The sequence below is a fragment of the Podarcis erhardii genome (genome assembly GCF_964252035.2).
Source record: "Podarcis erhardii genome assembly, chromosome: 12".
In the NCBI taxonomy this organism is placed as follows: Eukaryota; Metazoa; Chordata; class Lepidosauria; order Squamata; family Lacertidae; genus Podarcis; species Podarcis erhardii.
This window is the reverse complement of record NC_138513.1, coordinates 960,542-973,882: the sequence shown is the minus strand read 5'-3', so window position 1 is coordinate 973,882 and position 13,341 is coordinate 960,542. Positions and strand designations below refer to the sequence as shown.

The 13,341-nt window shown below is 57.2% G+C and overlaps 1 protein-coding gene across 3 annotated transcripts in view; it reads right to left on the bottom strand.

The window, feature by feature from the left end:
- AGAP3 (ArfGAP with GTPase domain, ankyrin repeat and PH domain 3) overlaps positions 1 to 13,341 on the bottom strand; it is a 102,113-nt gene that overhangs the window by 15,901 nt on the left and 72,871 nt on the right. For all 3 annotated transcript variants that reach the window (XM_081834221.1, XM_081834220.1, XM_081834222.1), the window contains 2 exons: positions 12,905 to 13,073; positions 978 to 1,166 (listed from right to left, as the gene is read on the bottom strand). In XM_081834221.1, coding sequence (XP_081690347.1) covers positions 978 to 1,166; positions 12,905 to 13,073 — 358 coding nt within the window. The remainder of the gene's footprint in view (positions 1 to 977; positions 1,167 to 12,904; positions 13,074 to 13,341) is intronic.

Genomic DNA, 13,341 nt, shown 5'->3' with positions numbered 1-13,341 from the left:
AGGGAGCTGATGGGGCCAATGATGGAGGCGCTGCATCAGGCGCACCGAAATTGATAGTTTTTCACAGTTACAAATGAGGAGCCTCCCCAGCTCCAAATGGCGGCGGCGCAGTCGGACTCCGGTAATGATCATAAAGAGGCTCTCTTTAAACTGCGAAAGCCCCTGGGAGGGAGTGGGGGGGCGGCTGCCGCGCTAATGAGAACGACAAGGGGGCGAGCAGGCATGGAAATGGCTCCTCCACTCTTGATGTGCATTTAACTGCTTTTTTAGTGCGGCGGCAGAGCCAGGAAGCACCGAGTGATGGATGCCGCACAGAAGCATTTATTTTCCAATTCGGCAAAGTGGCTACGTTGGGAAATGTATGAATTATTTTAATTCACTCAACTGTCCTGAAACACCCGTGCAGGAGGGAGGGAGGGGGGAGGCAGGGGGGAGGCAGGAGAGATTTTTTACTGGGGCTCCTGCTCATTGCAGCCAGCCAACGGGTGCAGCACATCCACAGGCAGGCAGGCAGGCAGGCAGGCGTGAGAGGGTGGCCAGAGCCTTCCCCTGGGAGGCAGAAGACCCTTGCTGCCTCTCTGCCCCTCCAGGCCTGACCTCCGACCTCCCCTGGCCCTGGGCAAAGCTGGGCCTTGCCTGGGGTGGCCCCTTTCCCCCTGCCTTCTCCCCTTCCCAATCCCTGTGGAAACACTTTGGGGCCCCAGGCTTGGAATAAAGAGCAGGACATGGGGAGGGCAAAGAGGAGTGAGGCGGAGGGGACCCCCACCTTCCTGGGAGGGGGGGCAATTTCTGGCCTGCATCATGGCAGCGGCCCCACTCCATGGGCTGAGCTCTGAAGACAGGGGCTGAGAGATGGAGGGGCAGCTGCAGGGGCAAACCGCAGCAGGTCTGCCCACCTCCCACAGCACAAAACTCACAAACCCCTTCCCTGCACCCCCCCCATACACACACACACACGGCTGCTGCCACTCACTCACCTGGGTTTGGGACGTTGCTAGGCAGGACGACGGCCTCATTCCACTGGTCTGCGCTGGAGACAGAGTAGGAGCGCTGGTGCATGCCCCCTCCCCCGCCGCCATCCGGCTTCATGCTGAAGCCCACCAGGTTGGTGCCGCTGCCTGAGCGCTCCGAGTGCAGGGAGGTGCTGCTGGCCGAGTGGGGGGCGCCTGCAGGAGAGAGACAGCCCTGGGTGAGGGGGTGACCCATCTGAGCGTGTGGGATCTGCAGCGGAGGGATGGAGCCAGACCCAAGGATTTGGGAGGCCACTGGGACCTCTGAGGACAAGAGGAGGGAAGGTGAAGCCACTATATTTGGGCATGGGGGGCTGGCTGCCCTGATGCCCCCCCCCATTGCTTGGAGCTCCAGTCCCTCTGCACGCAAAAAGGCACCTTTGCTCCTAAAGGCTACAGGTCAGCTGCTGAATGGCGCTGTTTTACGATGCCTGAAAAACACCTGTCGAGGGCAGCTTGGGGAAACAGCTTTGTTGAGTCACGCCAGCTTCCCACCCCAGCCACCACCAAAGCGGGGCAGCAACAAGCTGTGCCCCCCTCCCTCTGCCCCCAGTATGCGGTCCTTGGGGCCACTTGCCCGAGAGGCCAATCGCAGCTTCCTGTGGTGGGGGAATTCCCAAGGGAGCCAGCAGGGAGCTGGGGCTGGGGGGACAGACAGAGGCAAGGGCCAGGGTGAGAAGGGGGCTACGTTCCTGCTGTCCACAAGTTCTGACCTGCCTGTCCGCCTGTGCCTGTAGTGGCCGAGCCCACCCACCTTTGGCCTGGCACCTCCTGACTCATCTGACGGAAAGGACAGCAGGAGGGGCATCAGTGGGAGACAGACAGACAGACAGACAGTGGGGTCCTGTGAGGGATCAGCCTGAACCTCTGGCCAGAGAACCACGGAGGGGATATTGCAGAGCCCTTCAGGATTCCCTCTTTGGCATTGCCAACCCCTTGGCACACAGGAACTCTCACTCTGCCGGGGTGTCCCGGCATTTATATCTTCTTACATTACGGGAACAAAACTTTTGGGAAGAACCAAGCAAAAGCTGTCATCCCAGAGGCTGCTCCCCTCCCATTGCACTGGGCAAGGGGGCCAAGCAGCCCCAGCTGGCCAGCCCATCACCTGCCCCATTTCAAGGAAGCCCCCCCCCATCTTCACAGCCCTGGGCACTTCCAGAGAGAAAGTGGGAGAGGACAGGCACTTCTTCTCTGCCCAAGACGGATCCCGGAAGGCAAGGCCTGGGAGACAGAGGACCACGGCAAGGGCGGCAGGGAGCCACAGGCTGGGGCTGAAGCTGCCTTGCAGCCCCCCAGATGGATGGGGCAAGTGGGAGGGAGAGGCTGATGGGGAGACAAGGGGGCACCATCCTGGCAGGACTCCCTCCTTGGAAGGGGGCGGACTCTCCTTCCCTGAAGGTTTTTAAAGAGAGGCTGGATGGCTGTCTGTCAGGGATGTGTTGGCTGTGATCGCTGCATTGCAGGACGTTGGACTAGATGCCCTTTCGGGGTCCCTTTCCAACCTCTAGGATCTCGGAGCTGGGGGGAGGAGAGGGGCTGGGCCAAGGCAGCCCCCGAGCCCCTGCTGCCCACCCCACACAGCTGGGGCTCCAAGCCAAACCCGGCCAGAGCCTTGTGGTCCTATTTATCTCTGTGCTATAGAGAGCAAGCCCCGAACCTGACCATTGCCAGGACAGGTGTAAAGGGGTCTGGGGTCCGAGGGGAGCCTTGCTGCTCTGCTGGCCCCATCCCCTGCCCCACCCTGGGATGAGTGACAGGGCCGCCCGCTCTCTGCTCCACTGAGCTCCCCCTCCCTCTGGCGGTTCAGCGCCTGAAAAACACGTGTAAAACCATGACACCGACTTTGCCTCTAATTAGCCCTTAATTTACAAGACATACTCGGAAGGGTAATTAGCTGGTGCTCGGCTCCCGGCTGCCACATCCATCTCTCTTGCTGCCTTGCCTGGCAGGAGGGGAGGGGCCGCAGCAGCGGCAGGCAGGAGCAGCCATGGTCAAGACCCCCCCAGCCAGAAGCTGGAGACGACGGGGAGCCACAAGGTCCCAGCCAGGGCTGCCAGGGAAGGAGATTCACTAGGGCAGCAGATCCCAACGTTAATCTTCCTTCCCTCCTTGTTCCTAAGGCAGAACTTCTCTCGCCCCTTCTTCCCTGGTGGGGAGGAGGACAGCATTCTGGGGTCCATCTCAGGGGGCAAAATGTCTTGGAGGAGCACGAGGAGGAGGGCAGCCTTCTCAAGACCTTGACTCCCCCCACCAGCCACCCTCCTGCCTCTGGGCAGAGCAATGGCATTGTGGGCACAGGCCCTCTGGAATGCCCACCCGGCGTCTCCCGGCCTCCCACTCCTGACTTCCATCCCAGCACAAGGTGCAAATCACTGGCTCAACAGGCGCATGAGTTTTATGCAGGGAGAGGGAGCTGCCAGGGAGACCAGCCAGGCTGGGTTTTCACAAAAGAAATGGATAATAATAATAGTAATAATAGTAATAATAATAATATATACCCCGCCAGAAGCAGAAGCGTTGCTGCTACCTCCAGCTGGGGATGTCAGAGTCCGGCCCTTGTGCCCATGAGCCACCGAGAGCCCTCCTGTCCAACCCTCTTTTCCAGCCACCCAAGCGGGAGCCCACCACAGCTTCCTGGGGGAGCAAATTCCATCGTTTAACTTTCTTTTATCTGCCCGGAATCTTCCCACATTCAGCTTCCTAATTTGGAAGTCCACCTGAGATAAGCGTTGTTCCTGTCTCTCCTTTACTTTTTTTAAAAAGGACCCTGGTGTGGGATTTGAGAAGAACTCAGGGGAACTACACCTGCTGAGAAGAAGAGCAGCTCCCAAACTGCTCTGGACTAGAATGACTCGAATTTGTCACTCGCCTGAGATGCCAGACAGCCAATACCTGCGACACACCTGGCTGGGGGGCTCAGAACATCAGTTAGGTTGGCTGAAGTTCTGTGCTGGGCACAGAAAAGGAGGGCCAATTCCGTGCAGGCAAGGATGCCCCGCCCCCGACAAGCCATTGTTAACAGACATTCAGGTTCAGTAGGGGCTGGTGGTGGGAGGCAGGAGCCAAGCTGCCAGCAGCTCATCTGCCAGACGTGGTCACTGCCTGGTGCCGAGGGGGGCGGGCAGCAACTTGTGTTCATGGTGGCAGCTCTCCCTCTCAAGGTTCCCGGTCCTTGGGAGCTGGCATGTGCCAGGCAAGCTAGGTGGAGCAGGGGGGCTTGGGCAGAAGGAAGCTGGAGGCTGAAATTGCCCATCGGCGGCAGCAGGGCGAAAGGGAAGGGGGCACAGGTGCCCACACAGCCACAAGCTCATTCTGCAGTGCTGCAGAAAATGGGGCCAGCACAGTCCTCAGATGGAGGTCCAAGGGGGCGGGGTGCTCAGAGGACTCGCAGGGGCAGAGCCTCCCCTTGAGTCCCCTGTTCAAATGAGGAATTCTGAAGAAAGTGCACAATGGGTCACACAACACCTCCCCCCCCCATATTAGTTTGCTGTCGTCCTTCATCCATCCAGCCACTCAAGTCCATTTCCATTGATGGGGAATCAGTCTCTGCCTTCCCCTCCAAGAGTGGGCCTGCAGTGGGCCTGCTCCACAGCAAAGGCCCCCTGGAAGGACAGCTCACTCACTGCACCCCCTCTGGGCTGGGCTTTGCCGACAGCGCGTTTGGGAGCAGCAGCCAACAAGGGCAGGAACGGCCAGCCCCATGTGCCCGTGGCAAAACAGGGGCCCACAGCAAAGCATTACGTGGAACCCCTGCCAGGCTCCCTCCTTCCCTGCCTGTCACGCCAGGAGGCCTGACGGTTGACAGACAGAAAAGGCCCCACAGCGGCCTCTGGAAACTTGGAGCCACCCAGTTTGCCCGCTAGGAAACTGGCAGGCTCCAGCCACTGGCCAAGGCACCAGAGGGTCCTTTGCCATCGTTCTCTGCAGGTCTCCTGGGAGGCGGCTGAGGGCCAAGAGCGGAGGGGGGGGCCTTCTCTTGCAAGGCTCTGGGGAGTCAGGAGGGAGGGAGGGAGGGAGTTTGAGCAGAGAGACACCTTGGAAAGCTATTTCACAGAGCTGTGCAGCTGGAAATGGCATGGCAGGCAGGCGAGGAGTCACTGGAGCAGCCCCTGAGTGTCAGGCCCATCAGCACAGATCTGGGCGCTGGGAAGGGAGCAGCTAGAAGCCAGGCTCAGATGGCAGAGGACAGGGAGGGCCTTGCTGAGGGAGACCCCCACCCTCCTCTTTATCCTCCAGGTGAAGGCAGGAAGGTAAAGGTAAAGGGACCCCTGACCATTAGGTCCAGTCGTGGTTGACTCTGGGGTTGGGGTGCTCATCTCACTTTACTGGCCGAGGGAGCCGGCGTACAGCTTCCGGGTCATGCGGCCAGCATGACTAAGCCGCTTCTGGCGAACCAGAGCAGCGCACAGAAACGCCGTTTACCTTCCCGCCGGAGCGGTACCTATTTATCTACTTGCACTTTGATGTGCTTTCGAACTGCTAGGTTGGCAGGAGCAGGGACTGAGCAACGGGAGCTCACCCCGTCACGGGGATTCGAACTGCCGACCTTCTGATCGGCAAGTCCTAGGCTCTGTGGTTTAGACCAGTGTTTCCCAACCTTTTTTGGGCAAAGGCACACTTGTTTCATGAAAAAAATCTCAAGGCACACCACCATTAGAAAATGTTTAAAAAATTAACTCTGTGCCTATATTGACTATATATAAAGTAACTCTCTTTAATAGGCGTCAAATAAACACAAAGAAAGTACCGTATTTTTCGCCCCATAGGACGCACTTTTTCCCCTCCAAAAATAAAGGGGAAATGTGTGTGCGTCCTATGGGGCGAATGCAGGCTTTCGCTGAAGCCTGGAGAGCAAGAGGCATCGGTGCGCACTGACCCCTCTTGCTCTCCAGGCTTCAGGAAGCTGTTCGCAAGCCTTGCGCGCCCGGCAGGAGCTCCCGCCCAGCGCGCAAGGCTTGGGGCGGCAGCCTGTTGCCCGAAGCACGCGGAGCCCTCCGGAGGGCTCCCCGTGCTTCGGGCGAGTGTTTGCAAGCCTTGCGCGCCCGGCAGGAGCTCCCGCTGGGCGCGCAAGGCTTGAGGCAGCAGCCTGTTGCCCGAAGCACGCGGAGCCCTCCGGAGGGCTCCCCGTGCTTCGGGCGAGTGTCTGCAAGCCTTGCGCGCCCGGCAGGAGCTCCCGCTGGGCGCGCGAGGCTTGGGGCGGCAGCCTGTTGCCCGAAGCACGCGGAGCCCTCCGGAGGGCTCCCCGTGCTTCGGGCGAGTGTCTGCAAGCCTTGCGCGCCCGGCAGGAGCTCCCGCCAGGCGCGCAAGGCTTGGGGCGGCAGCCTGTTGCCCGAAGCACGCGGAGCCCTCCGGAAGGCTCCCCGTGCTTCGGGCGAGTGTCTGCAAGCCTTGCGCGCCCGGCAGGAGCTCCCGCCGGGCGCGCAAGGCTTGGGGCGGCAGCCTGTTGCCCGAAGCACAGGGAGCCCTCCGGAGGGCTCCCCGTGCTTCGGGCGAGTGTCTGCAAGCCTTGCGCGCCCGGCAGGAGCTCCCGCCGGGCGCGCAAGGCTTGGGGCGGCAGCCTGTTGCCCGAAGCACAGGGAGCCCTCCGGAGGGCTCCCCGTGCTTCGGGCGAGTGTCTGCAAGCCTTGCGCGCCCGGCAGGAGCTCCCGCTGGGCGCGCGAGGCTTGGGGCGGCGGCACGGGGCGGCCGGCCGAAGCGAGCGGCGATGGGATTTGGGAGGGAGCTCGCTCGCCGCCCCGCGTGTGCTCGCCGCCGCCGCCGCCCCGCCTCTCGCCGCCGGACTTGCCCGCCACCCTCCCACGGCACACTAGGCAACGTCTTGCGGCACACTAGTGTGCCGCGGAACACCGGTTGGGAAACACTGGTTTAGACCACAGCGCCACCCGCGTCCCTGAAGGCAGGAAGAGGCTGTGCTAATTGTCTTCTGCTGCTTCAGAGGGGAGGACCCGAACTAGCGGATTCAAAGGAGAAGAGATTCTGACTAAACCTCAGAGAAAACTTTCTGAGTGTGAGAGCTGTTTGCTGGTGGGATGGAGAGCCTTGGAAGGTGGCGGGCTCTCTTTGCTTGGTGGTTTCGGAAGTTGGTTGGCCACCTGTCAGGGATGCTTCGGCTAGGATTGCTGCATCGCAGGGGGTCAGACTCGATGACCCTTGGCAGTCCCTTCCAACTCTACAATCTTGATTCTAGGATTGCTCACAAGGACAGATCCCGATAACTGCTGAAACACATCAAGGCAGCTGATGGCTCTTGCTCCCCTTAGACGGGCTCTCTCTGGCAGAAACGGGCACACCTGCGCTGGCTCTGTCTGGCAGGAGGCAGCTGGGGGGACCAGCTCACCTTGAGCTCCTTGGCGAAAGGTGAGGGGCAAATGCAGTAAAGGAAGCAAACACCTACGAAACCCCTCCTCCAGAAAAGCCAGCCTTGTGGGACTCAGGGGCTTAGCTTTTGATACGATATCTTTATTGTCACTGCCCCATACGGAACAATGAAATTGAAAAATCTACTTAAGACATTCGAAAACCCCTAAAAACTCTGAAACCCCATTTTAAAATACAATATACTACAATACAATATACTCCTTATACTGCATTTAAAACCAGAATTGCATTTGGGTAGAAGCTGTTTCTCAGGTAGCTAGTCTTGGTCTTTATAACCCTGGACCTTCTTCCAGAAGGAGGAAGCTGAAAGAGATCATTTCCAGGTTTCCAAGCTGTGTCTGATCGGGAGGGACAGGAGATGCTTAAGAGGACATTGTGCTCTTTCTTATCCTATGATGCTCATTTTGCATCAAATGTGCAAGTTGCTCCTCAACTAAAACATGATGCACAACAGCGCAGGGAGCCTTCTACTGACACCCCCCCCCCTCCGAGGGGCCACCGAACCCAGTCCAGCCAACACCCCCTGAAATTCCCCTGGCGTTGCTGCCAGAGACCTTTTAAGCAGGAAGTGCTCTGAGAACTGAGCATGGCAAAGCCTGAGCTCCCTGGCCTCCGCCACTGACTAGACTCCTCCCTCCTAAGGCAGGAGCAGCGTTAGCATTGACGGCGATTCATTCATTGCCTCCTAAACCACAGTCTCAAGTTGATTCACATATAAAATAAACAGTTAAAAACACAAAAAGCCTCAAGCGCACTTGTCTAAAGCCCTAACAGGTGAACAGTGGTGGCAAAGACCCATTTCTGCAGCTGGCAAAGCCTGTTGAGAGTCGAGAGGAAATGGCCCCTGGGGGCAGGAGGGGGGAACCTGGACCCCTCCCGCACCCTCTCTTTATTTACTTGACCTGTGCCCCCTCCATCAGTGGAACTGGCACTATCCCAGGCACCCCATAATACCCTTTCCACATTGGCAAGAGCTCAACGATTCCAGAGCTCCCCTGTGGAACTCCCTGCCTCTTGACATCCAGCAGGCGCCTTCACTGGACCTTTCACAGAGCCTGCTAAAAATATTCTTGCTTAAACCAGCCTCCCCAGACGCTTAAAAAGTTGCTGTGAATCTGAACTGGTTTTAGTATTTTAATTTTGTGTGTGTCTTAAAACTATTGAAATGTTATCCTGGCATTCTCATTTTATGCTTTTGCAAACCACAACCAGGCGGTGTGCCATTTTACGAAATAAAAAAAATGGAACAAATAAAAATGGAGACCCTTTCAGAATCAAGAGTGGAACAGTAATACTGCCAGGGAGTGGCGTTTTGTGAGGAGAGCTCGGCCGCCGCCAGATTGCTCTGGATGACCGAAGAAGCAGCACTCTGAGGGAGGCGCTGGAAGGAACACATGCAAAGGGTTTTAATCTGTTTTAGTATTTTAACTTTTGCATGCTTTAAAGTACAGCTGTATTTTCATCTTGATTTCCTTCCTTTATCCTTTGTAAACCGCTTTGAGGTTTTGGTTTTTAATAAACAGTGTACACATTTTTATGACACAAATCAAAATATAAAGGTGCAGGCCCCCCAAGAATGAGCGGCTGGTGCGAGCCAGGCAGATCTGCCAAGCAGACCCCCCGCTACACAGTGGTGAGGCCGCTGCCGGTGCCTCCCGAACTCAGGCCCCCTCCGCCCCCCGGAGGATGGGGGAAGCTTGGCAGGACCCCTGGGAACAAAGCCAAGGGCCCAGCCAAGGTGTGCCAGCTCCACGCTCAGATCACCACCTGAATTCTTAAAGCAAAAATAAAACTTTAAAAAGTGGGGGGGGGGGAGCTGAGGGAAGAGACACCTTTTCTCTCCTAAGCTTCTTTTCGTAACCGAACCCGCCCCCCCCCCACACCATGGCAATCAGGGCCCAGGCAGAAAACAGGTGCCTGTTCCCAGCGCCGGGCGCAAGGGCATGGGGAATTTAGACAAGGGAAGGGGAATGGCAAGTGGGAAAGGATGAGCAGCCCCCCCCCTCCTCAGCCGCAGTTGCAACCTTCCAAGTCAGAACTGCTGCCTCATGGCCTTTGCTAGCCCCCTTCTCTGGGCTGTTTTTCAATTTTACAAAACACACGCAGAGGCGGACAGAAGAACGAGTCCCGACCAGAGAGGAATGGAAAAACAAGCAGATGGACTATGCCGAAATGGCAAAGTTGACTGGAAAGCTCAGGAACCCAAGAGGACAAAAACTTTTAAAAAGAATGGGGGGAAATTATAATCTATTTAGGAGACCACTGCAAGCGGATGAAAACATCAGCAGGATTTTAATCTCACTTGTAACGTAACAAACACCATAATATGGATGGATTGATTACAGAATAATATGCAGTTTTAAATGTAAATAATAGGACCCATGAAGGGGATGGGGAGAAGTCTGGAGATTCAGAGTAATCTCTATATATGGATGTCTACAGTCCTACCTCGGGTTGAAGTAGCTTCGGGATGAATATTTCCAGGTTGCACTCCACGGCAACCCGGAAGTAACAGAGCATGTTACTTCCGGGTTTCGCCGCTTGCTCATGCACAGATGCTCAAAATGCCGCCATGCGCATGCACGGAAGCGGCGAATTGCGACCCGCGCATGTGCGGATGCACGGATGCGTTCGCTTCTGGATGCGAACGGGGCTCCGGAACGGATCTCGTTCGCATCCAGAGGTACCACTGTATTTGGACTGTTATAAAATTATATTTGCAAAATCAAATAAAAATGATCAATCAGTTTTACAAAACATCAAGAGATCCATGGATCTTCGAGGCATGGATTCAGCGAAGAGAAATGAGTCCATGCCAAAGGTGTGCCTCTTGCTTGGGCTGTGTGGGGCAGGTGTAAAAGAGACACACCTGAGTTAAGGGCAACTCCCATCAGTCTTCGTGTCATGTAGCCCTTGGGCTGATGGGAGTTGTAGTCTGGAAGGGGCCAGGATGGGGAAGGTGGCATGCAGTTCAGCGGAAGAGCTGAAGGCACTGCTGCTCATCACCGATTACATGACGGGGCGGTTTCATTCTCCGAGCCTTCAAACTTAAAATGCAACTTTCTACAAGATTATAAGGTCTGCAGGCTGCTTCTAACCCCCCGCCCCCAAATAACACCTTCCATTTATGTATGATGCACAGCTGGGCTTGCTAAGGAGTCACACACTATATCATTGCATGCTTTTAAAACAGTAAAGGCCTTTGGCTAATTAAAGCATCCATGGCCTTTTAGACTAAAATTTCATTATTGTTGCTGTTATTATTATTATTTATTTGCATTTCTGATAGATTTCAACACAAGAAAAAAAATACTTTACGGGGGGGGGTAGGAAGGGCACAGCTAATGGGGCATTTAAGTTGGCAGCAAAGGGGATGTGCAGGGAAGAGCAGGGCTGCCTGGACAGAGAACAGGGGCCGGCCAAGATCCAGTGGGGAGCCACATAGACATTTCTGCCAGGAGAGGAACTGTTTTGCAGTCATGCCTCGCACCTGAGGCCGCTCAGCCTTGGCAGGGAAGAGACCTCTTGAAGAAGGCTGCCCCCATTCCCAGGGCAGGGGAGTCCAGAGACCCCTGCTTCCAGAGGTGAGGGAGGAGTCTTCACTCTGCCTGCCTCCCTCCGTTGCCCAGAGCCCCCCGCCTCTCCCCCTGCCTCAATGTCATCACCCCCGTAGTGAGCAGCAGAGCAGCAGCCAAACAGGTTTCCCTTTTCTTTGTTAATTCTTCCCTCATTACATTTGAAATTCCACAATCAGTGTGCACTGTAATTGTCGAATTTGATGCTAATGATTAATGAATTAAACATGGATCCATCAATTAGTCCTTGGAGAATAATTCTGCATAAAGCAGCGGATAATGTAATTACAGTAACAAAGATAATGAGATGTTAACATCGACAGAGCCCGACGTGACATGATCACAGCAGGCAAAGCAACCGGGCTTGAGGGAGCCAATCGCGCTCTCTGCCCCTGCTGTGCGGGTGGGGGGACAGGGGGGGCGGGGCACGTGCCTGGCCGGGGCGAAGGGCAGAGCACATGCCAGCCATGCGTGCTTAAGAGGGGAACAATCAAGCCAACGAGCCAGCCCCACGCGCACCAATGACGCCACGGGTGGAAGGGCAGAGCAAGACCCACAGTCCAGATGCACTCTGCCTCCCTCCACAAGGCCCAAACCTCTCCTTCCTCTTGAACCCAGCGCCAGGCAAGGTGAGGAGCAGACCCCCTGTGGAGCCTGGGCAGGCATCCTGATCCGTTCCCCTAAGACCTTCAGGAGGAAATACACCCTCCCATCGACTCCCTTCCAGATACACCGAGGTCTCCTCTTCCTGTGCACCAAGCGCCCATCTGCGTGCCACCCCCCCCCTTTGCCCTGCGGGGGTGGGATCATTGTGGCACTGACTCTGCACAGCACCGGGCAAGGGCAGGGCATGGCAGAGGCTGCCTGGGGGCCCAGCCCCAACCCATCTTTGGCAGGGCAGGTGAGGCTGGCCGGGACCTGGCTCCGAGCTGCAGCGTTGAGAGGGCCCCCCCCCGCCAGAAAGCCAGCTGGAGGGAGCTGGAGCCATGAATGCCAAACATGCGCATTGGAGCAGAAACAACAAGGAGATTTGTTGTGGCTGCAGCTTTTGTGGGATCTCTGAAAAGATTCCGCCACCAGCGGCCAGTGGGCCTTCAGAAGGGCCAGAGGGGACTCCATTTCCATCGCCACCCATTAAGACCCTGGCCTTGCCCCTCGGTCAGAACACCAGATTTCCTCTTCCAAAAGATTTCTCCCCAGCCGCCAACTCGCCAGACTGAAGGGAGAGGCTCAGCAGGGCTTGGCAGGGGAGGCGGGCAGAGCTGGGCCGGCGCCCCGAGCCGGGGAAAACCGCTCCTTGCCGGCACACTCTGTCCACCCACCACCCACCTGCAGGCAACGGCTGCGTTCGCCCCAGAAACAAAGCCCCCACTTTGCAAACTTCCCAACTTTGGAGGGCTTGGATGCTCAGCCGTAATGGGGCTTTAATGCTAGTTATTTGCATTTAATTAGACACTGAAAACCGTTAATAGAGCCGGCACTTTGCTCATCTTCTCCCTTCCCTCCATCACTCCATCTACATTCCATTAGAGGAACATTTGAGCTGCGAAGTCAAGCGCTCCAAAGTTGGGCAGCGGCGGCCATCCTCTTGCCAGGGGGTGGGGGTGGGGAGAGAGACAGGGGCTGGCCTGTAGCCCTGTAGCCCGTCCTCCTGCAGGCACACAGCAGGGGCAGGCAAGGGGCACCCAAGAGAGGCTGCAGATCAAGGGAAGGGAGGTCTGGGCACTGGCAGGAAGCCGCAAGGCAAAGGGCATGGCAAGGGCAGGCAGCCTCTCCTGTGGGCCTCTGACTGCACCAGCACCTCTCCCCCCACCCCCCGGGACTTTGTGCTTTTGGCTCCCATATGCCAGCCCCACCACAGCATTTCCTGACTGCCCAGGCCACGCTCCCCCTGTCCATCCGTAGCCCTGCCCCATAGCCAACGCGCCCCGCTCTTACTGGAGCCTCCGGGGAACTGGATGCTGCTCCTCTCCTTGGCCAGCCCATTGGTTTTGGGGCTGGCACTGGAGGCAGCGGTGGTCGTGGCCCGCGGAAGCCTCTTGCCTGGCACCTTCACCGTCGTCCTCAGCAGGTCAATCTCCTTCCCGTGGATGTTCTGCATGTAGTCCTGGGGGGGGGGGCAGAGGAAGTGGGGCTCAGTCGTCTCTCGCACCATCGGTCTGGCATCTCCCCCCCCCCGACCTTGAAGGGGCCTTTCTCTCCCCACCACAACCAGAAGAGAGCGCAGTGGAAGAAATGGTCGTGGCCCAGTAACCTGGCCAAGCCCAGGACCAAGACCAGCAAGGGCCTGGGAAGAATTCTTTACCCAATGGCAGCTGCTCCTGCGACAGCCCCCTTCCTACTCAGGTGAAAGGGGTGGTTTAACCGGGGGGGGG